The sequence below is a fragment of the Vulpes lagopus genome, chromosome 3 (assembly GCF_018345385.1).
Source record: "Vulpes lagopus strain Blue_001 chromosome 3, ASM1834538v1, whole genome shotgun sequence".
NCBI classification, from domain to species: domain Eukaryota; kingdom Metazoa; phylum Chordata; class Mammalia; order Carnivora; family Canidae; genus Vulpes; species Vulpes lagopus.
This window is the reverse complement of record NC_054826.1, coordinates 106,222,681-106,242,975: the sequence shown is the minus strand read 5'-3', so window position 1 is coordinate 106,242,975 and position 20,295 is coordinate 106,222,681. Positions and strand designations below refer to the sequence as shown.

General features: G+C 49.5%; 2 protein-coding genes across 2 annotated transcripts; one reads left to right on the top strand and one right to left on the bottom strand.

Annotated features, from left to right (window-relative positions):
• Nucleotides 1-1,027: 1,027 nt before the first annotated feature.
• On the top strand, nt 1,028-5,149 carry LOC121488270 (cardiotrophin-1-like). Its single transcript, XM_041750718.1, has 3 exons — nt 1,028-1,162; nt 2,375-2,493; nt 4,001-5,149. The coding sequence occupies exons 1-3, from the start codon at nt 1,138-1,140 to the stop codon at nt 4,463-4,465; spliced, it is 609 nt and encodes a 202-aa protein (XP_041606652.1). The 5' UTR covers nt 1,028-1,137; the 3' UTR covers nt 4,466-5,149.
• A 741-nt stretch (nt 5,150-5,890) lies between these two features.
• Nucleotides 5,891-9,941, bottom strand: LOC121487075 (cardiotrophin-2-like). Its single transcript, XM_041748523.1, has 3 exons — nt 9,926-9,941; nt 7,825-7,961; nt 5,891-6,418 (listed from the first exon to the last, which is right to left on the bottom strand). The coding sequence occupies exons 1-3, from the start codon at nt 9,939-9,941 to the stop codon at nt 5,891-5,893; spliced, it is 681 nt and encodes a 226-aa protein (XP_041604457.1).
• Nucleotides 9,942-20,295: the final 10,354 nt, after the last annotated feature.

The following is a 20,295-nucleotide window of genomic DNA, read 5'->3' as shown; positions in this document are numbered from 1 at the left end:
AACTGTAACATGAGAGTAAGTTAATATGTAATGCAATTCCTGGAGCAATGCCACGCACATAGTAAATGCCCAATAAATATTCACTGTTAATGACTGTGTGATTGTGGCCTCTACCAACAGTCTGGCTTCAGTTGCACCCACTTCCTCTAGTTAATATCTTCTTTTATTCTGGCAATTGTCTGCTCATGGTCACACGCCTCCTTCCCAGTCCCTTCACTCATAAACCCCATTCCCTGCTGTTGTTTATGGTTGCCTCCATAAGACTGTGGGCCCCTAAGGGGGCCAGAGACCACGTATGGATCATCTCTGGGTCCCAGAGCCCAGGACAAGTAAGTGCTTGGGAGCCATTTATGCGTTTAAGTGTGCACAGACCTTTCATCAGTTATCTGCACCAGGACAGGGGTTGACATGTCAGTGTGACCCCCTGTACCTGTCTCTGAAGTTTGTTCCTGGGTGAGAATGAAGGTCTATATGCAGTAGATGTGGCTGTCAGAGGGTTCTCTTAACTGCTCCTGGTAAAGTGAAGTGAGCTGATGTATCTCTTTCCCTTTTAAGTGTGACAAGAGAGGGCGAGCAGAAAGTATCTAAGATAGGCCAGGAGGTATATGTCTGGGCAGGTGTGGCCCAAGCCTGACGGCCCTCCTCGACGTAACCTCTCTCGAACCCAGCTTCCCCCTAGACAGAAGGGAGGACCAGCACATTCCAGTCTTGCCAGCTCCACCCTCTCTTATCAAGCCCTCTCCCCCCACCTCCACCCCTACCCCCACCCCCTGCCTGCTTTCTCCAAAAAGAAGCTCGGTCACTAAGCCTTGCCTCAGGTCAGAGCCTGAGCCGCCTCCTCTCGCCGGTACAGGGCTGCCACCCAGGCCCCAGCACACGCAACCTCAAGGTTTTGAGCCCACTACGCAGACAACCTGCCAACCCCCCGCCGGCCCCTTTCCTGACTGGCCAGCGCACGCAAGGAGCTGAGCTCAGAGCCAAGGAATCCTGCCTGGGGCGGGCGGTGGCGGGGGGGGGGGGGGATTGTTTGGGGTCTGAGCCCTGATTGGCTGCGCCCGGGCCACGCCCCTACCCCTTTCCCCATCTCCCCCTTCGGAAGGGGGGCGTGGAGGCAACCGGGAGCAGCCTGGGGCCAGCATGAGCCGGAGGGAGGGAAGTCTGGGTAAGGGGCTGAAGGGCGGGTTGCCGAGTGCCCGAGGGGAGCAGGGGTCAGAGGGGCTGGAAGCTGGGGTCTGGGTCCCCGCCACCCCCGGGTCCGGGAAGGGAGCGGCCCGAGCTGGGGAGAGCAGGGCCCTGGTGTCAGGTAACGAGCCGGTGAGCTATGGGATAGGACAAGCGCCAGAGTTTAGCAGAGGCCTGGGCTGTGACTTCAGGGACTTGGGCTCAGGGTTTAGATCACAGGTTCGAGTACACCCTGAGAGAGAGGACTGGGGTCGCAGCTGGGGCTGGACGCCTGAATCCTCTGAGTATTGAGAAAGAATCCAACTGGGGACCAGAGGAAGGATAGAGTTAGGGAAGGAAGTCTATGGGCCACAGGAGCTAGTGAGTGACAACAGGAGACGAAAGTCGAGGCTATTAAGAATAGAGCAAGCGGTGGGAAACTCAAGCGCGGGGACTGGGGGCGGGGGACGGGGGTGGGGGAAGGACGGGGGCGGGGCGGGAGTTGCTGGGCCGGGACTACATTCCCCAGTATGCCTTGGGCACACGCGCTGGGCATCTCGGAAAATGTAGTCATCCTTCCGGGGCTCCACCCCCTAGCTTGCGCTAAGAAAGGCTAGTCATTGATGCTGCAGGTGCCCAGCCCAGCGTCTTGCACAGACGGTCCATCCGGGAGAAAATGGGACTTCAGTCTCCCAATCTGTAGGATGGGCTTAAAGGAGCATTCTGATTTGAAGTTCTGTGCCTCAGTGATGGTAAATTTCACCAACAATCAGTGAGGTATGGAGATATGTGAAACGTTACCTCAAAGGGCTCCCAGGCTGAAGCAGATGCACCCAGATAAAAGAGCAATTAAAGAAAAAAACTACCTTGGGAGTGTGAACAAATGGCCTTAAGTAAAAGGAAAAAGTTAATTTAGGGGAGGGGTGAATCTGGAGGCCACACTGAGAAGGCAATATTTGAATTTGGCTTTAATAGGATTTCAGCAGTGATTTGGAGTATACATATCAGGCAGGACAACTGTTTGGCAAATGTCCGGTTTGGTAAATGTTGGTCTCATTTACCATCACTTGAAATGGGACAGAGGCTGCCTGGCTTAAAAGTTGGAGAATTCAGAGCAGAACTTCTGGATTCAGGAAGGAAGAGCTAGCCTGGAAGAAATAGTCAAGGAGCAGGGGTTTGGGCTGCCCTCATTCATCCCCCTTTTCACCACCAGAAGATCCACAGGCTGACTCTTCCATCTCACCCCTTCCCCACTTGGAGGCCAAGATCCATCAGACACACAGCCTCGCCCGCCTCCTCACCAAATATGCTGAGCAGCTGCTCCAGGAATATGTGAGTGGGAATGGGGACGAGGGTACCAGGGGCCTGAGGAATGGGGAAGTACAGATCACAGAGGTTCCTGACCACCCATTTCTCCAACCTCATTTCCCAGATGCAGAAATTGGGGCTCCTGGCCATACAGCAAACTGGAGGACCCTCTCTGTGCTCCAAATGCCCCTCTCTCTGTCTCAGCTTGGAGGTTCCCCCCACAGTGCCTTAAGGCAGAAGCTGAGAGAGTGAAGAGAATTCTGGTCTGGGAGTCAGGAAACCTAGGTTCCAGGCTCTCTATGATCTTGTCACCTCCCCTCCATGGGCCTTGGTCTCCCCAACTATAAAAGGAGACAGTTTAACAAGATGAGTTGTGAACTCTTCTACCTATGATATGCAGAGAGACCAAGAAGGAGTTTCAATCTGGAGCAAAAGTTCCAGCCCAAGAGGGGACTTTTACAGAGGAGGAGGATCTGTCAATAGCTTTGGTCCGGCATAGGGCCCTGCCCAAGAGAGGAGAGTATTTCCATCAGTTACTCTGGTGTAATGGAATAAGGGTGTGGTTTTGAGTCAAATAGACTTGTAGACCTGCTAACTTGCTGTGATGTTGGGTACTAATGATAAAATGAAAAAATAATGATGTAACAATCATGAAAGTGGGATAATAGAACTAGCTTTATAGTTCTATGAACTTTGGTTCAAAATCCAGCACTGTCCTTTCCTAGATGGATGACCTAGGGCAAGTCAATTTACCTCTTCAGCTTCAGTATCCTCATTTATAAAATCAGCGGCATCATAATCACCATACCCATTATTGGAAAGATTAAGAATAATGTGTTTAAAGCAGCAAGCATGCCTGAACCAGAGACAAGATGTTAGCAAAGAATAAATGGTATTGTTGTAGATTTTTACAAATTACCAACCTCCTTCATCTTTAATTTGTTCATTCATATATCAGTTATTCATTGAGCCCCTACTGTGTGCCAGGCAGGTGCAGAGGTGGTAGCGGATGGGAGGAGAGAGTGAAACAGGTCGAGTTTCTGCAGTATCTGTGTGATTCTCAGGAGATCCCTGATAGAAAGACTGGCTGGGGATCTGATCCCCCATTTTACAGATGACAAGACTGAGACTCAGAGAAGGGAAATGGTTTTGTATGAAACTGCACAGCTAGCAAATGGGGGAGACCGGATTTTCACCCTGATCTGTAAGATAGCATTAATAAAATCGCTAACGTTTGTTGCGCACTTCCGGTGGGCCAGGATTTGCCTGAACCACTTCAACATGCTCCTAACTATCCTAATGAAGTTCAGACTGTTACCTCCATTTTAGAGATGAAGATACACAGGCACTGGTGTAAAGCCCACTTATTTTGTGGTTGTTTTGTAGTACCTCAAACACAACAGCTGTGTTGGGAGGAAGGCGTCATTTGAAAGCGGGGAAACTGAGGCTCCAGAGAGATAGAGGAGCGGAGAGCGCAGGAGTTCCGTCGCTCCTCGTGGGGGCTCCCCCCTGACTGCCTGTGTCTCCGCAGGTGCAGCACCAGGGAGACCCCTTCGGGCTGCCCGGCTTCTCGCCCCCGCGGCTGCCGGTGGCGGGCCTCAGCGCCCCGGCTCCGGGCCACGCGGGCCTGCCCGCGGCCGAGCGGCTGCAGCTGGACGCGGGGGCGCTGAGCGCGCTGCCGCCGCTGCTGGACGTGGTGCGGCGCCACCAGGCTGAGCTGAATCCGCGCGCGCTGCGCCTGCTGCGGCGCCTGGAGGACGCGGCGCGCCAGGCCCGGGCTCTGGGCGCGGCGGTGGAGGCCGTGCTGGCCGCGCTGGGCGCCGAGACCCGGGGGCCCCGGCCCGAGCCCGCCGTCGCCGCCGCCGCCGCCGCCGCCACCGACGCGGGTGTCTTCCCTGCCAAGGTGCTGGGGCTCCGCGTGTGCGGCCTCTACCGCGAGTGGGTGAGCCGAACCGAGGGCGACCTGGGCCAGCTGGTGCCCGGGGGCCCGGCCTGAGCGCGGGGCGCGGGGCTGAGCTCGCTGTCCGCTCGGCGGCCGTCTCCGTCTCTCTGTCTCTGTCTCTGTCGTCTCCCTTCGCTTTGTAAGCGCTCCGTGTCTCCTCCATCGGACCAACTTGCGTTTGTGACTTCTAAGCCCTTTGCTTTCTTGCTTTCCCCCTCCTCTTCCCCGTCGCTTGGGCCTGCCTCCGCCTCTCTTTGACTCCCCCTTTACCCGTCTCTGGGGGGGCCTCTTTGTCTCCCCTTTTATCCATCCTACGGCTTCCCTGGGCCCCACGTGAGCAGGCGTACCTCTCAGCCTCATCTCCAGGAGGGGACCTCTCATCAGCTCTGTTTCCCTCAGTGCCTCGCTCTGGCCTTTGCAGGCTGGCTGGGGACTTGCCTGCCAGCCCTGGTTGGAGGGCTACTCCAGACAAATTTCAGCCACTTGCCCGCAGCGTCACTCCGCCTGTTGCACCCTGGCTCCCCGATCCATCCGGGCCCCTTGGGTGGGCCCTGCTTGCTTCCCCCTTGGATGCCCTTCCCCTCCTCTGCCCCATCCCTACCCCTCCCGTGCCTCCCCACCCAAGCCAGGTCTATGGAGAGGAAAACCAACACCTTAAAAGAGTTTTATTTCTGAGAATAAATTAATTTTTTGTAAATAAAATGTTTAAAAATAAAAAGAACACTAAAGTTGCCAGTATATATAGTTGTTGATAATGGGGAGACTTTTGAGGAGAATAGGATCCTTGGGGCACAGCTGATGCCCCTGCTATACCCGAAAGCCACAGTATAAATAGGAGATTCACAAATGCCCCCAGGACAAGGATATCAGTCACTCTAGAACAGGAAGTAGATGTGTCCTGAGCAGGAAACATCTACACCACTCCTTGTTTTTTCAACTGGACTTCCATTGATCAGGAAGTGAAGTCCCTCAAGATGAAAATTGGAACAGTGGCGGTAGTCAGGGAGGTAGACTAGGGGAGGCAATGAACTCCAGCAAGAAGGGAGGCCTCTCTACTTGGAAAGCCCATAGCTTCATACAGGAAGTGAGGTAGAGACAAGAAGGCAGCCCTTGGACCTCCCAAAAACTTACAGGAAGAGGAAGAAGACCAACTGTCCTCTCCCTGTAGAGTGGGAAGTGAAGCCTCTTCAAAAAGGCACTTTTTTTCCACCCAAGATGTGGAGAACCAGGACCACTGGATTGAGAATCCACAAAATGGTATCTGTAGAGTCCCACCCAGATCTGGATGGGAGGCCATAGGACCTAGGCAGGAAAGGCCGGGGCAATAGAGACATGAGGCCTGGTTCCTAGGAAATGCTCCCAAATATACATGCCCTGTCTGCTAGACAAGACGTGTCTCCTTTCTAGCCAAGAAGCAAGCCAGAAAAAGAGTAATTGGGAAAGAAGTATTACAGCCTCTGACAGGAAGTCCTGCCTCCTCTATCCAGGGTATTTGGCTTTGAGCAGAGCCAAGTCCCTCACAGCTCTGTCCGTCCACTGGCCGTATTCCCGGGTCACTACATAGCCTCGACATTTCCTCTCAAAGGCTGAGGCCCCAAAGGGGACAACCCCAAGAGTGTCCTCTTCCGGGGGGATGGGCAGGCCCAGGGCAGTCATGATGGCAGCCATGTTGCCCAGCAGGCCTTGGGCCCTGAGTCTTGCTGCCCCAAGCTGAGCCAGCAGGATAGGACTGCCAGGGTTCAGGTCTCTCTGGTCGTCCCCCACAAGCTGGAGGTGCTGGGTCAAGGCCAGGAAGGCCCCCTGGGCATGGCCCAGCCGCTCCTCGTCATCCAGGGCATGCCAGATCTTGAAAGAGACAGCGGCAGGAGGCAGGCTGCTGAGCTGAAGCTCAGGTGCTGAGAAGCCAGGGTCACTGAAGGGGCTGCCCTGGTACTGGAGCTGTATGAGAGAGACAGACAGGAATGCAAGACTAATTCCTGGGGCTCCCCCTGACTTCACATCTGTCTTCTATAAGACTGGCATCTTCCCAGGGGGCATTGGTGGCCATCTCCTAGCACAGAGCCCGGCCTCTGTTAGGTTCCAGGTTCCTGTACAAGTTATACAACTTTGAATCACAGCTTCCATAATTCCCATGCATCAGCATTATTGTGCCAGTGATAAGAAGTAATATATATAAGGCACTTAGCACAGCACTTGGCATACAATAGGGCATGATAAGCCACTCTTTATAATATATTAATATCATGATGCTATGATTATATTATTTATTATATACTATTTTCACTCTAGATAATTGACAATGTGGTTATAGTCTATATGGTTCCTTTCTATTTATAGCATTTAGTCATTTATGTTTATTAATTTTATTATAATTTTTAATAAATAATTCTTAATACTATTAAATTTAGTTGAGTGCCTTCTCCATTAAACTTCTTGCTTCCACAAACCTAAACCCATGGAATCTTGGTGCATCCTGATAAATCCCCAAATGAATAGACCACCTGGTCCCATGTCCCTATTTCACAGGTGTGCCCAAAAGGGTGCCCAAAGCTACCCAAGGAATGGTGGCATCTATGGGACTAGAAACTAGATTTAGCAACTTCACATGGTCCTGGAATATAGTACAGCAGAGGAATCACAAACCCCAGGGCTTCTAGGGGCCAAGCAGATTGTGTAACTTGGGGAAGAAAGCAGAATTAAGATGGGATGAGGCCAGGAGGGTCCCTGGGCCTGTTGTAGACAGGCCGTCATGTTCATAATTTCAACAAGTATTTCATGGCCCAAACAGATTGGGTGGGTCAGATTCAGCCTGGGCTGCTAGTTTGAACTTCTGGACAGTGTGGGGGGTGGGAGAGGATTGGCATCTAATGCCACAGACCTGGTTTAAGATCCTGGCACTGCCAGTGATGAGCTGTGTGACCTTGAGCAAATTATTCACCCTCTCTAAGACTCAGTTTGCTCAACTGGATTCTAATTCCATCTCTCAGAACTGTTTGAAGAGTCAGCAAGATAACAGGGATGAGTGCTTAGTGCCAGCATGTGGCTCCAGTAAGCACCCGGCACAAGGTGGTTGGGGAAGTCCTCATAACCCTGTAAAGTCTTTCTCCGCATAGGCTGTCTTTGAATCTTGTAACAGTCCTGAAAGATGAGCAAATGCAGGATCACAATTCCATTTTGCAGATGAGGAAGCTGAGACGGAGAGAGAGAAGGAGGAGAGAGAAAAGGAATGACTAGCTCAAGGTCACCAGCCATCAGTGACAATGTTTGAGTGAGTCTCTAGTTGACAGAGCTCCTGTACTCTCAAACTCAGAGAAGAGCTTTCTCCTGGCTTTGCTCTGCTTCCCCTACCTGGGGCTGGGCCAGGAGGGCAGTGTCCCTCTCCCCTCAACCCCTGCTGGCGCCGTGTCACTCACATAAGTCTGCAGTAGTGTTGATGTATTCTTCTGCATGTAGAGGGCCAGGCTGTAGGCTTGACTGATGGGCTCAGCTGGGGAGATGGGGGCCCCCGGCCTGGGAGGTGGCAGCAGCAGGGTCAGCAGGCAGAGCGGGGCTGGCAGAGGGAATCAAAGGTCATATCAAATCCCCCAGCCTGCCTGCTGATTCATTGATTCTTTGTCACAACTCCTCAAATGGGCACAGTCCTTGTGGCCTGTAATGATTTGGTGTATTCAAGTCGGGGCAGCATCACCCTGTAAGTAGATTATTTCCAGCCCAGACATTCCCCTGAACTCCAGACCCGATCTATTCAACTTCCTGCTTGACATTATTGGATATTAATAAGCATCTCAACTCAAAATATCCAATACTCAACTCTGGATTCCCCTTCCACACTCCTCCCACAGTCATCCCCATCTCACACAAGGGTGCTTCCATTCTTCCAGTTGCTCAAAACCTGGGGTCCTCTTTGGTGCCTCATTCTCTCTTGCTCTCCACATTCACCCCACAGTAAATCCCATCGGCTCTGTCCTTAAAAGGTAGCCAGCACAGCTCTGTGTTTCTTGATCTGAGTGCTCGTGACACGGATACGATCACTTTGTGAAAATTCATGGAACTGTACACTTTATAAGTTGTGTCCTTTTCTGTTTGTTCTTTTTAATAAAAAGTTGTAAAAGTTGAAAAGCTGTATCCAGAATCTACCCACTTCCCCCCTCCTTCCATTGCCATCACCTGAGTCCCAGCCACCAGCCCTCTCACCTGGACTGTTACAGGCAGTACCCTCCCTGCACCCTGTCTCTGCTTCCACCTTTGCGGCCCAACCCCCAACAACTAGATCCCTCCTGTGCCCTAACACTCCCTCTGCTCCCACCTCACACAGAGGAAGTGTGGAAACCAAAGCCCTCTGGTGGCCTACAAAGGCCTGGCCCCACTGGACTGGCCTCCCATCCCATTCCTCCTCAGGCCCTGCCAGGACCAACCCCAGACCTTCCCAAGGCTGGCCCCTTCTTGTACTTCAGGCCTCCACTCAGATAAGCTGTCCTGACCATATATCAAAAACCCCTTCCCCCTCCCTGATTTATAGTCTTCAGAGACTTTTGCTATTTTGTTTATTTATTTATTTGTCTGCTTGTTTGTTACTGTCTCTCCCCCTAGAATGTTGGCTCCAGGAAAGAGGAGACCTCCCGTGATTCATTTGTTGCTGGTTCCCCAGCACCTAGCACAGAACTTAATAAATATTTTTTGCGTGACTGAGTGCTGCCGTAAACAGCCATATCACAGATTCTTTGGGCACTTTTGAAAGTGGGGATATGCCCATTTTAAATTTGAGTAAAGGCTGCGAATTGTCCCCTTACAGGTCAGGGCCAATTATATTCCCAGCGTAAGGCTGGGGGATGGTTACCTAAGGTCACCAGCAGGAAGCAATGGAGATGAGAGACAAATCTGATGGCCTCCATTGTTCCCCTTTCTACATTTCTGAGTTCCCTAAGTTCAGAACTTAAGAGAAGGCTGACAGTGAAGGCCCATTCATTCATTCCAAAAATTGGCTCGTTCCACTCACCTTCTATCACACTGACACTATAATTCACTTACTTTTAAAAAAGATTTTATTTATTTGGCAGGGGAGAGAAAGAGAGAGGACACAAGCCGTGGGGAGGGGCAGAGGGACAGGGAGAAGCAGACTCCCCACTGAGCCCCGATGGGGGACTTGATCCCAGGACCCTGGGATCATGACCTGAGCTGAAGGCAGACGCTTAACCGACTGAGCTGCCCAGGTGTCCTGTAATTTGCTTACTTATGATGATGATGTGTATTGTCTGTCTGCAGAATGAAATCCCCATGAGGCCGTAGATTTTTGTCTGTTTGTTCACTGCTGTATCAAATGTGCATAATAGGTGCTCAGTAATTCTTCTTGAATGAATGAATGAATGAATGAGGAATGAAACCTTCTGTGTGTAAGGATTTGGAGGTTCCTAGCATTCAAAAATGGCCAGGCACAGGATTTTGAAGGGCCAGAGAACCTAGTGAGTAGCCCCCCTCCTGGTCTCTAGGCTCTGGCACTCCATCCCCCGCACTCACCTAGCTGATAGCTCATGCTCTCTCCTTGGCTCCTTCTTCTCTCCAGGCTCAGGATCCTTCTGGGGCACCTGTCCTCCCACCCCTCAGGTGGCTTTATACCTGAGCTGAGTGCTGAGGCCGCCCAAGGAGGGAAGGAGTCACACCCTAGGGTGTGTGTGTGTGTGTGTGTGTGTGTGTGTGTGTGGGGGGGCACATGTGCAGAAGTTCCAGAAACAAGGGACAGGCAAGGAAGGGGACACTGAGATGACACCCTAGTCCCCAACAGTCCCCAAACTCTACCTTAAACCCTGGTTGCTAGGAGGGAGGGGTCAAGGCTGGGAGGGGATTATGGGGGGGGGGGGGGACAAAGGGGCCGCCCTGCTCCCTGCTGCTCTGCACGTCCTGGGATCCAGTTTCTTGTGAGGAGGCGGCCTCCTGCTCCGCCCCACTGGGACCCAGGCATTGGGCCCTGGCTTCCCTAGGAGTTTGGAAAAGGAATGGGAGTGGTGGCATGTGAGCAACATCACCCACAACCAAGGTACGCCCTTAGACACAGCAGCATGCACACGTCTACACACACACACACAACACACACACACACACAGAGGCATAGACACATACATTGGGACCGGGCACACACCAGACGTGAGCACTTCCCTACCTTAATTCATTTAAGCAGTACTGGTGCCTACTATGTGCTGGGCCCTGTTCCAGGTGCTGGGGTAGAACCAAGAACAAGCTAGACAAAAAGCCCTGCCCTCGTGGAGCTGACACCCTCAGGGACTCAGCCTGCACATGTGCGGAATCACACACGCCCTGCCAGGCCTGCACGTGTTACAGAGGCACAGTGCACACGTGTCCCCACTGACACATGCAGACATGCAAACACGTAGCCACACCCAGAGGCCCCACCAGAAGTACACACGTGGAGTAGACACATACATATGTGGGGTGTGAACACATCATGGTCACATGCACACACAGACACACACCTGTGGCTGGAGGTCAGGAATCCTGAGATCTTGCCATGTCTTAGTCCCTGCTATCCTGGAAGATCTTGGGCCAGTGGCTGCCCTCTGCCCAGACACAGCACATACAGACCACAGACACATACCTAAGACCCTTTCTACCTGGGGAAGACTTGCGGCAGAGGAGATGGGGAGATTGGTGCTGGGTTCTGATCCTTCTTCAAAACTTTGCCAGTCTCTCCATGAGGGGGCAGTTCAGCTCTCAGTCCCTGCCCACTCACTGGGTCAGAGTGCTCGGTCAGACCCCCACCCCACTTCTATCCAGTTGGGGGATGGACTACTGCTCTACCTTCCTCCCTGGTGTGGAGAAAGAAGGCCCACACCCTTCCTGCAAAGGCAGGAGATACATCTGTTCATTCATTCACCCATGTATGCATTCAGTGGGCAGATACTAACGGAACCTCTTCTGTGTGCTGGTACCAGGGTGGATGTAAGATGGGCCGGGTCCTTGCCTCACAAGAGTGCACAGTCCAGAGGGGGAGAGCAATAACAAAGGTGTGAGCTGATAAAAACAAAATGTCCTGAAGCAACAAAGTGCTGAGAAGAAGCCAACATAGGTTGCTGTGATTTACTGGGGAAGCAAGGAGATTTAATAAGGAGCTTGAGGCCCAGAGAGGGATAGCTACTTACCTGGAGTCACACAGCAAGGCCAGAACTGATCCTAGACTCCTGCCCCCCAGCTCGGGACCAGATCTGGGGTGTCTCTGATCTGAACTGTGAGCTAAAGGAGGGAAGAGTTTGAAGGAAAGATGGGCTCTGGGGTAGGGGATCCTAAATGAGATCTCTGAGGGGGGGGCGCTGCCAGGGCTGCCAGAAAGGGCCTGTGCTGGGCAGCGGTGATGTCAGAGGATTAGACTAGGCCCTTTGAGTGGGTGCACTGAGGCGTAGGCCAGGCTAAGTGGTGAAGGGGGAGGTGGTGGAGGAGGAGGAGGGCAGGAAGGGAGGAGGGCAAGAAGGAGGCAGATACTCGATCTGGTGCTATTCACAGGTAGACGGTGGACGTGGGGCTGGGCCTCACCCCAGAGGGTAGGCTTACCCTCACCCAACTCCACTGCCTCCTACCTCTCATGGGGGCTTCACTTTCTTTCTCATTGGATCCCTAGGTGCCCTTCACAGCTGGAGGGATTGGCCCCCAGCCCAGGCCCTGATTTATCCCAAGACATCTGTCTTGGCAAAGGTCATCAGCTCTGCCACCCTGACTGTCCCCACCTCACAGCCCATCTGTCTCCATCTCTGTAGTCTCACCAGAAGCTGATGCTGTTCGTTGCCATCCCCAGATGAAGCTCCTTTGCTCTCCCATTATCTGCACCCCTGTCTGTCCCCAAGGTGGTTGGACACCACAATGACCAAGCAAGACCCACAGATCCACCAGTGATCTGTCCATATGTCCTAATCCAGTCCCAACTCGGCCCTTTGCAACCTTTGGAATCCAGCCAAACTTGGCCTCTGGTTCCTGAGCAGACCAAGGCCTGAGGAGGAAGGCCAGGGGAGTAGGTGTAACAAGCCCTGTCTTAGGAGCAGAGGCTTCTGGTAGGTTAGGGTGTTGGATTAAAAACCGGGAGAAAGTGAAGTTAGAGCCAGCAGGGCTGTCCTTTATCCAGAGGTTACACTCTGAATTCTCATTCTGTGACCTGAACTTCCCAAAGACATAACACATAAACAGAGTCTAATCAAATGAGCAGACTCTACCAAAAAGAAAACTTACCCAGGGTAGTGACACCTGGGTGGCTCAGGGGTTGAGCATCTGACTTTGGCACAGGTTGTGATCCTGGGGTCCTGGGATGGAGTCCTGCATCAGGCTCCCCCACAGGGACCCTGCCTCTCCCTCTGCCTATGTCTCTGCCTCTCTCTCTCTCTCTCTCTCTCTCTCTCTTTCTCTCTCTCTCTGTCTCTCATGAATAAATAAAATATTTTAAAAAAGAAAAACTACCCCAAAACTCTACTATATTAAAACTGTGTGATGGAGATAAGGAACTGGACAAGTAGGTTAATGGAACAGAATAGAATAGAAGAAACTGGAATAGACCCATGTATACATTGCAATTTAGGATGTGATAAAAGGGCCATTTAAAATAAGGGAGGATAAGGATAAACCATTAAAATAAAAGGCAAGGTGCTGGGATAGCATAGTCCCTTGAGCGTCCAACTCTTGGTTTCGGCTCAGGTCCTTGATCACAGTGTGTGAGGTTGAGCCCAACGTTGGGCAACAAGATCAACGAGTAGTCTGCTTGAGATTCTCTCTCTCTTCCCCTCTGCCCCTTCAGCTCATGCTCTCTCAAATAAACAAGTAAATCTTTAAAATGTAATGAAATGAAACAATAAAATAAAAGGTATTAGGACAGCTGGAAAGTTATAGGGAAAGGTTTGAATGAGATCCTGTAATGCATGCAACTGATGTCCCACTCAGATCCCTTTTCTTTCTTTCTTTTTTTTTTTACGATTTTTAAAATGTATTTATTCATGAGAGACACAGAGAGAGAGGCACAGACACAGGCAGAGGGAGAAGCAGGCTCCATGCAGGGAGCCTGACGTGGGACTCGATCCCACGATCACGCCCTGGGCTGAAGGAGGTGCTAAACCACTGAGCCACCTGGCTGCCCCAGATCCCTTTTCCTAGCAGGGCACCTATCTCCTGGCTGATAGGACTGCAGGCAACGGACTCATAGCTGCCTCCTTCTCTGTCTGACCAAGGGACACATTTACAGTAAAGGAAATGCAATGGTGGACACACTGCCATTTGATGTACCATCAAGTAGCTGCTGGCCTCTTAGGATAATGGAACAACCTCTGGAAGGTGAAGCTGAGATGCCAGCATGAAGAGGACACTGCAATATCTTTTAGTATGCAATATATACCTTAAAGCAATGCTGCTTTATGGTGCCGTGCCCCAGAACATAGGTATATGAGTCTGGAAACCTAGGATTGGAAGCAGGAGTGGCCCTGTTTACCATTACTCCCAGTAACCTCCTTAGAAGAATTGTACAGCCAGCCCTGTAACTTTAGGCCCTGTGTGTCTAGAGATCACAATTCCTGGAGTAGGAAGGGACATTTCTGCCAGACCATGGAAAGAGTCCCAATTACTTTTGAGCTACATCTGCCACCTGGTCTGTTTGGTCTCCTTATCCCAACAGACCAGCAGACAAAGGACTTGCCGTACTGGCAGGGTTAATAGATCTCGGTCATCACCAGGAGGTAGGACTGCTGCTATGCAGTGCGGGTAGCAAGAGTATGTTTAGTGCTCAGGTAATCCACTGGGATATCTCCAGATAGCCATGCTGAGTTTTAATTGTAAATGGGCAAGTACTACAAGCCATGGCCTGATAGGGCATGGTAACTAGGGACTCAACCCTTCAGATGAGGGCCAGTATCAACCCACCAGGTAGGCTATGGAGACCAGCAGAAATACTAGCTGAAGCCAGGAGTAGAAGGGAAAGGAGGGCTAGAATGAGTGAGTGTCAGAGGAAGGAGATGATGACTATCAGGGGAGGTCGTAGAACTAATTCTCCTCTTCTAAGTTTACCTAGAAATTGTGACCAATCAGGGACGCCTGGGTGGCTCAGTGGTTGAGCGTCTGCCTTTGGCTCAGGGTGTGATCCTAGGATCTGGGATCGAGTCCCACATCTGGCTTCTTGCAGGGAGCCTGCTTCTCCCTCTGTCTGTGTCTCTGCCTCTCTCTGTGTGTCTGTCATGAATAAATAAATAAAATCTTTATTAAAAAATGAGTGTGGATGTGAATATTTAAAAAAAAAAAAAAAAGAAATTGTGACCAATCAGAATCCTGGAGAAATTGTACCTGCCTGGAGTGAACTTTACGGGGAAAGCAAGTAGGTGTGAACGGTGCAAAAGTGAACTGTAGTGCACGCTGTGGGTGCCCCGCCAGATCCCTTTACAATAGTACACCCATCGCCCAGCTGCTCCCATCTGTGGATACCTGCCCAGCACTCCTCCTTCTCCTGGCAGACCTTGGTCAATGGCAGACTGGCACAGATGTATGAAAGGCCTCACCTCCAGGTGGAACTAACCTGGTAGTACAATTTGGGCTCCAGAGCTTTCTCCAGGATCAAACCAAAGCTAATAAATAAGTGATTAAAGATTTACATGTAAAAGAGATCTCTGAAATTACTAAGCAAAAATATAGAAGAATATTTTAAAAGCTTGGGCTTGAGCATTATTTACAATAGCTAAGACAAGGCAATGACCTAAGTGTCCATATGTATGAATGGATAAAGAAAATGTGGTATGGGCATACAATGGAATACTATTCAACCATAAATGAGAGGGAATCCTGGTATTTGCAACAACATGGATGGACTTGAAGGGCATTGGCCTAAGTGAGGTAAGTCAGACCAAGAAAGACAAACACGGTATGATCTAATTTATTTGTGAAATCTCAAAAAACCGAACTCATAGAAAAAGAGATCAGGGCAGCCCCGGTGGTACACAGGTTTAGTGCCACCTTCAGCCCAGGGCGTGATCCTGGAGACCGGGAATCGAGTCCTGTGGCCGGCTCCTTGCATAGAACCTGCTTCTCCCTCTGCCTGTGTCTCTGTCTCTCTCTGTGTGTCTGTCGTGAATAAATAAATTAAAAATCTTAAAAAAAGAAGAAAAAGAGATCAGATTTGTGTTGTGAGGTAGGATTTGGGAGGGGGCGGGGGGTGGAGGAATTGTGTGAAGATGGTCGAAAGGTCTAAACTTTGGTTTAGATAAATAGTGAGGATATGATGTAAAACGTGATGACTATAGTTAACACTGCTGTGTGATATATTGGAAAGTTGCTGAGAGAGTAAATTCTTTTTTTTTTTTTAAGATTTTATTTATTCATGAGAGAGACAGAGGCAGAGACACAGGCAGAAGGAGAAGCAGGCTCCATGCAGGGAGCCCGACATGGGACTCGATCCCGGGTCTCCAGGATCATGACCTGGGCTGAAGGGGGCACCAATCCGCTGAGCCACCCAGGCTGCCCGAGAGAGTAAATTCTAAAAGTTTTCATCACAGGTAAAATTATTTTTGTGTAACTACATGAGGTGATGGATGTTAGTTAAACTTATGGTGGTAATCATTTACATATATATATGGCGTCTGGGTGGCGCTGTCAGTTAAGTGGTTTCAGCTGTTCACGATCTCAGGGTCATGAGATCAAGCCACATCAGCTCAACATCTGCTTGAGATTCTCTCTCTCCCTCAGCCCTTCCCCCTGCTTGCTCTCTCTCTAAAATAAATAAATAAAATCTTTATTATAATTTTTAAAGATTTTATTTATTTATTCATGAGAGACACACAGAGAGAGGCAGAGACACAGGCAGAGGGAGAAGCAGGCTCCATGCAGGGAGCCCAATGTGGAACTTGATCTCAGGACTCCAGGATCATGCCCTGGGCTGAAGGCCAATGCTCAACCGCTGAGCCACCAAGGCATCCTAATAAATATAATCTTTAAAATGTATATATAGATGTCAAGTCATTGTGCTATACACCTTAAATTTGTACAGTGTTATATGTCAGTAATATCTTAAAACTGGAAGAAAAGGGCAACCTGGGTGGCTCAGCGGTTTAGCGCTACCTTCAGCCCAGGGCCTGATCCTGGAGACCTGGGATCAAGTCCCATGTCAGGCTCCCTGCATGGAGCCTGCTTCTCCCTCTGCCTCTCTCTCTCTCTGTCTCTCATGAGTAAATAAATAAAAATTAAAAAAAAAAAAAACTGGAAGAAAAAAATCAAAGAAAAGCTTAGTCTAAGAGAAAGCCTTCTAAATCAAGTCATAAAATGCAACACCCATAATGTAAAAAATAAAAGGTTGATAAATTTAAGCACATCTTTCTTTCTCTTTTTTGTTTTACTGTCAGTACATCCAAATATTACTCATAATTACTGACACGCACTGTCTCACAATACAGAAACACTGATGGGTTATGCTTCTATTGATATTTTCGTTCATAAAAAGATTTAAAAATATGTCCATTGGGCAGCCCGAGTGGCTCAGCAGTTTAGCGCCGCCTTCAGCCCAGGGTGTGATCCTGGAGACCCCGGATCCGAGTCCCATGTCAGGCTCCCTGCGTGGAGCCTGCTTCTCCCTCTGCCTGTGTCTCTGCCTCTTTCTCTCCCTGTGTGTGTCTCTCATGAATAAATAAAATCTTTTAAAAATAAATAAAAAATAAAAATAAATAAAAATATGTCCATAAATCCTTTGGTACGCCTCCCTTCGAAAGGAGGAAGCTGAATTCTCCCACCCTTGAATGTGCACTTGTTTGAGTGACTCACTAGTAACAACCAGAATGAGGCCGAAGTGCTGGTGTGTGGCTTCTGAGGCTAAGTCATGAGAAATGTCTCTCTGGACACTTGCCCTTAAAACCCAGGCCCCATGTTGTGAGGAAAGCCAGGCCACATGAAAGGCCACAGGTGGATGGCAGCCCTAGGCTAGACCTTCAACCAGCAGCCAGCATTCACAGCCACACGTGTGAGTGAATGAACCTTCAAATGCCTCTAGTCCTCTTGCTTTCAAATCTAGCTGAGATGCCAGACATGGTGGAACAGACACAAGCCATTTCTGTTATGCCCCGACTCAATCGTGACCTGCATGAGATATCATAAAAGATTGTTGTTTTGAAGTCATTAAATTTAGGAAACAATAGAAAACTAAAAGAAGGACTGTATGAAATATTTGGCATAAAGATGAAGAATAATTGAATGACATAGATTCAGTAGCAGTTTGCAGAAAGAATCCAAAGAAGTTCAAAAAAGGGTGTTTAGGGGCAGCCTGGTGGCTCAGAGGTTTAGCGCCGCCTTGGGTCCAGGGCGGGATCCTGGAGACCTGGGATTGAGTCCACGCCATGCGCCCTGTGCAGGGCGCCCTGCGTAGGGCCTGCTTCTCCCTCTGCCTGTGTCTCTGCCTCTCTCTCTCTCTCTCTCATGAATAAATAAATTTTTTTTAAAAAGGTGTTTAACTTTTCAGACTCCCAAGAATTTCTTAAGTCTTCAACAGTTCACATGCAATTGGATCTACTTCCCCATAAATAGTGGAAGTTGCCTTAGAACGCAGAAGAAACTTCAGCAAACTGAGAAACCAAATTGGCTCTCCTGTGCAAGGACTTGAGTGTGTACATGTTTACTTGAGTGTGTACATGTTACTCAGTAACACTGAGTATGTGAACCAGTAACACTGAGCATGTGAGGATGTGTGTGAGAACATCTCTAGGCCCAATTGCCCCACTCTACCTATAACTTATTCCCTTTCTCTCTCATGAAAGAGGGCAAATCCGTGAACCAAGAGAGTAGGAAAGGGAACAGCAAGGCACATCCTCCTACAGAGTAAATGCGATGAGGATCCTATCCTGCAGGTGAGGAGACAGAGGTTCAGATGATGAGAGAGGTGAGGCCACACAGTGCCCCACAGGTAGTGTTAAAGCCAAGCCTCCAAACCAACTTTGTCTGATTCCAGCCTTCAGCAGACAAAAGAATCCCCTGGGATGCTCTTAGCAGTAGAGAGTCCTAGTCCCCTCAGAGATTCAGGAAGTTCCAAGGAGCCCAGGGATCTGTATTTTTAGTATGGGAGCCACTGCCACCCCATCTCCCAGGGGATTCTGGGTCCTGCTTTGAAGGACACTGAATAATACAACTTTGTCTTCCAAACAGGACCAGGCCTGGCAAGAAAAAGACCACAAGAGGTAAGTGAACTGTTGATGAAAGAGATTCAGGAGACATCACAACAGGGTTAGTTATCTACTGCTGTGTAACAAGTTACCCCAGAACTTGGTTTAAAATAATATTCATGGGATCCCTGGGTGGCACAGCGGTTTGGCGCCTGCCTTTGGCCCAGGGCGCGATCCTGGAGACTCAGGATCGAATCCCACATCGGGCTCCCGGTGCATGGAGCCGCTTCTCCCTCTGCCTATGTCTCTGCCTCTCTCTCTCTCTCACTGTGTGCCTATCATAAATAAATTAAAAAATTAAAAAAAAAAAGATTAAAAAAAATAAATTGATTTAAAAAAATAATAATAATATTCATTATTTCCATTTCAGTCGGTCAGGGATCTGGGCTGAGAGGCTCTCACAAGCCTGCAAACAATGTCAGGGATGTAGTAGTCATTTCTCTCTTTTTTAAAGAATTTATTTATTTATTTTTGAGAGAGCACAAGTGGGAAGGAGGAGAGGGAGAAGCAGGCTCCCCACTGAGCAGAGAGCCTGAAACAAGCTCCATCCCTGGACCCTGACTTCATGACCTGAGCCAAAGGCAGATGCTTAACCAACTGAGCCACCCAGGTGCCCCTAGGGCTTCAATCATCTCAAGGCGCACACATATCTGCTTCCAAATTCACTTACGTGGTGTTGGCAGGATTCAGTTCTTCAAGGCTTGTTGGTTTGAGGGCCTCAATCTTTCCCTGGCTTTTAGCAGGAGGCTGCTCTCAGTTCATGTGGACCTCTCCATAGGGCAGCTCACATGATGCCTTGCTTTATTTTTTAATTTTTTTAAAAGATTTTTATTAATCATGACAGACACACACACACAGAAAGAAAGGCAGAGACACAGGCAGAGGGAGAAGCAGTTTCCATGCAGGGAGGCTGATGTGGGACTCGATTCCGGACTCCAGGATCACGCCCTAAGCCAAAGGCAGACACTCAACTGCTAAGCCACCCAGGTGTCCCTGATGTCTTGCTGTATCAGAGAAGCAGAGAAGAGCCAAAGAAGAGTGCCAAGACGGAAGTCACAGTCTTTCGTAGCCTTATCTTGGAAGTGTGGTCCATCACTTTTTCTGATTCTATTCATCATACAAGCAAGTCACTAGGTCCAGCCTACAATATGGGGAGAGGAATACCAGCCAGCAAGGATCATTGGAGCCATGTCAGAAGCTCCCTATTTCTTTTCTTTTTTAAAAAGGATTTTATTTATTTATTCATGAGAGACACAAAGAGAGGCAGAGACATAGGCAGAGGGAGAAGCAGACTCTCCACGGGGAGCCTGATGTGGGACTCGATCCCAGGACCCCAGGATCAGGACCTGAGCCAAAGGCAGATGCTCAACCATGGAGCCACCCAGGCACCCCAGAAGCTCCCTATTTCAACAACCAAATACAATGTGTGAACTTGCTTTGGATTCTGATCTCAATAAACCAATTGTACAGAGACGTTTATGAGATAATCAAAGAAATTTGAACATGGACTATGTATTAGATAATATTAAGGAATTATCATTACTTATTTAGATGTGACAAACTTCTGTGGTCATGTTAAAAAAATTCCTTATGTCTTAGAGATATATCCTGAAGAATATATTTTTAAAGATTTTATTTATTTATTTGAGAAAGAGTACGTGAGCTACAGGGTTGGGAGCACGGGTAGGTACAGAAGGAGAGAGAGAAGCAGACTCCCAGCTG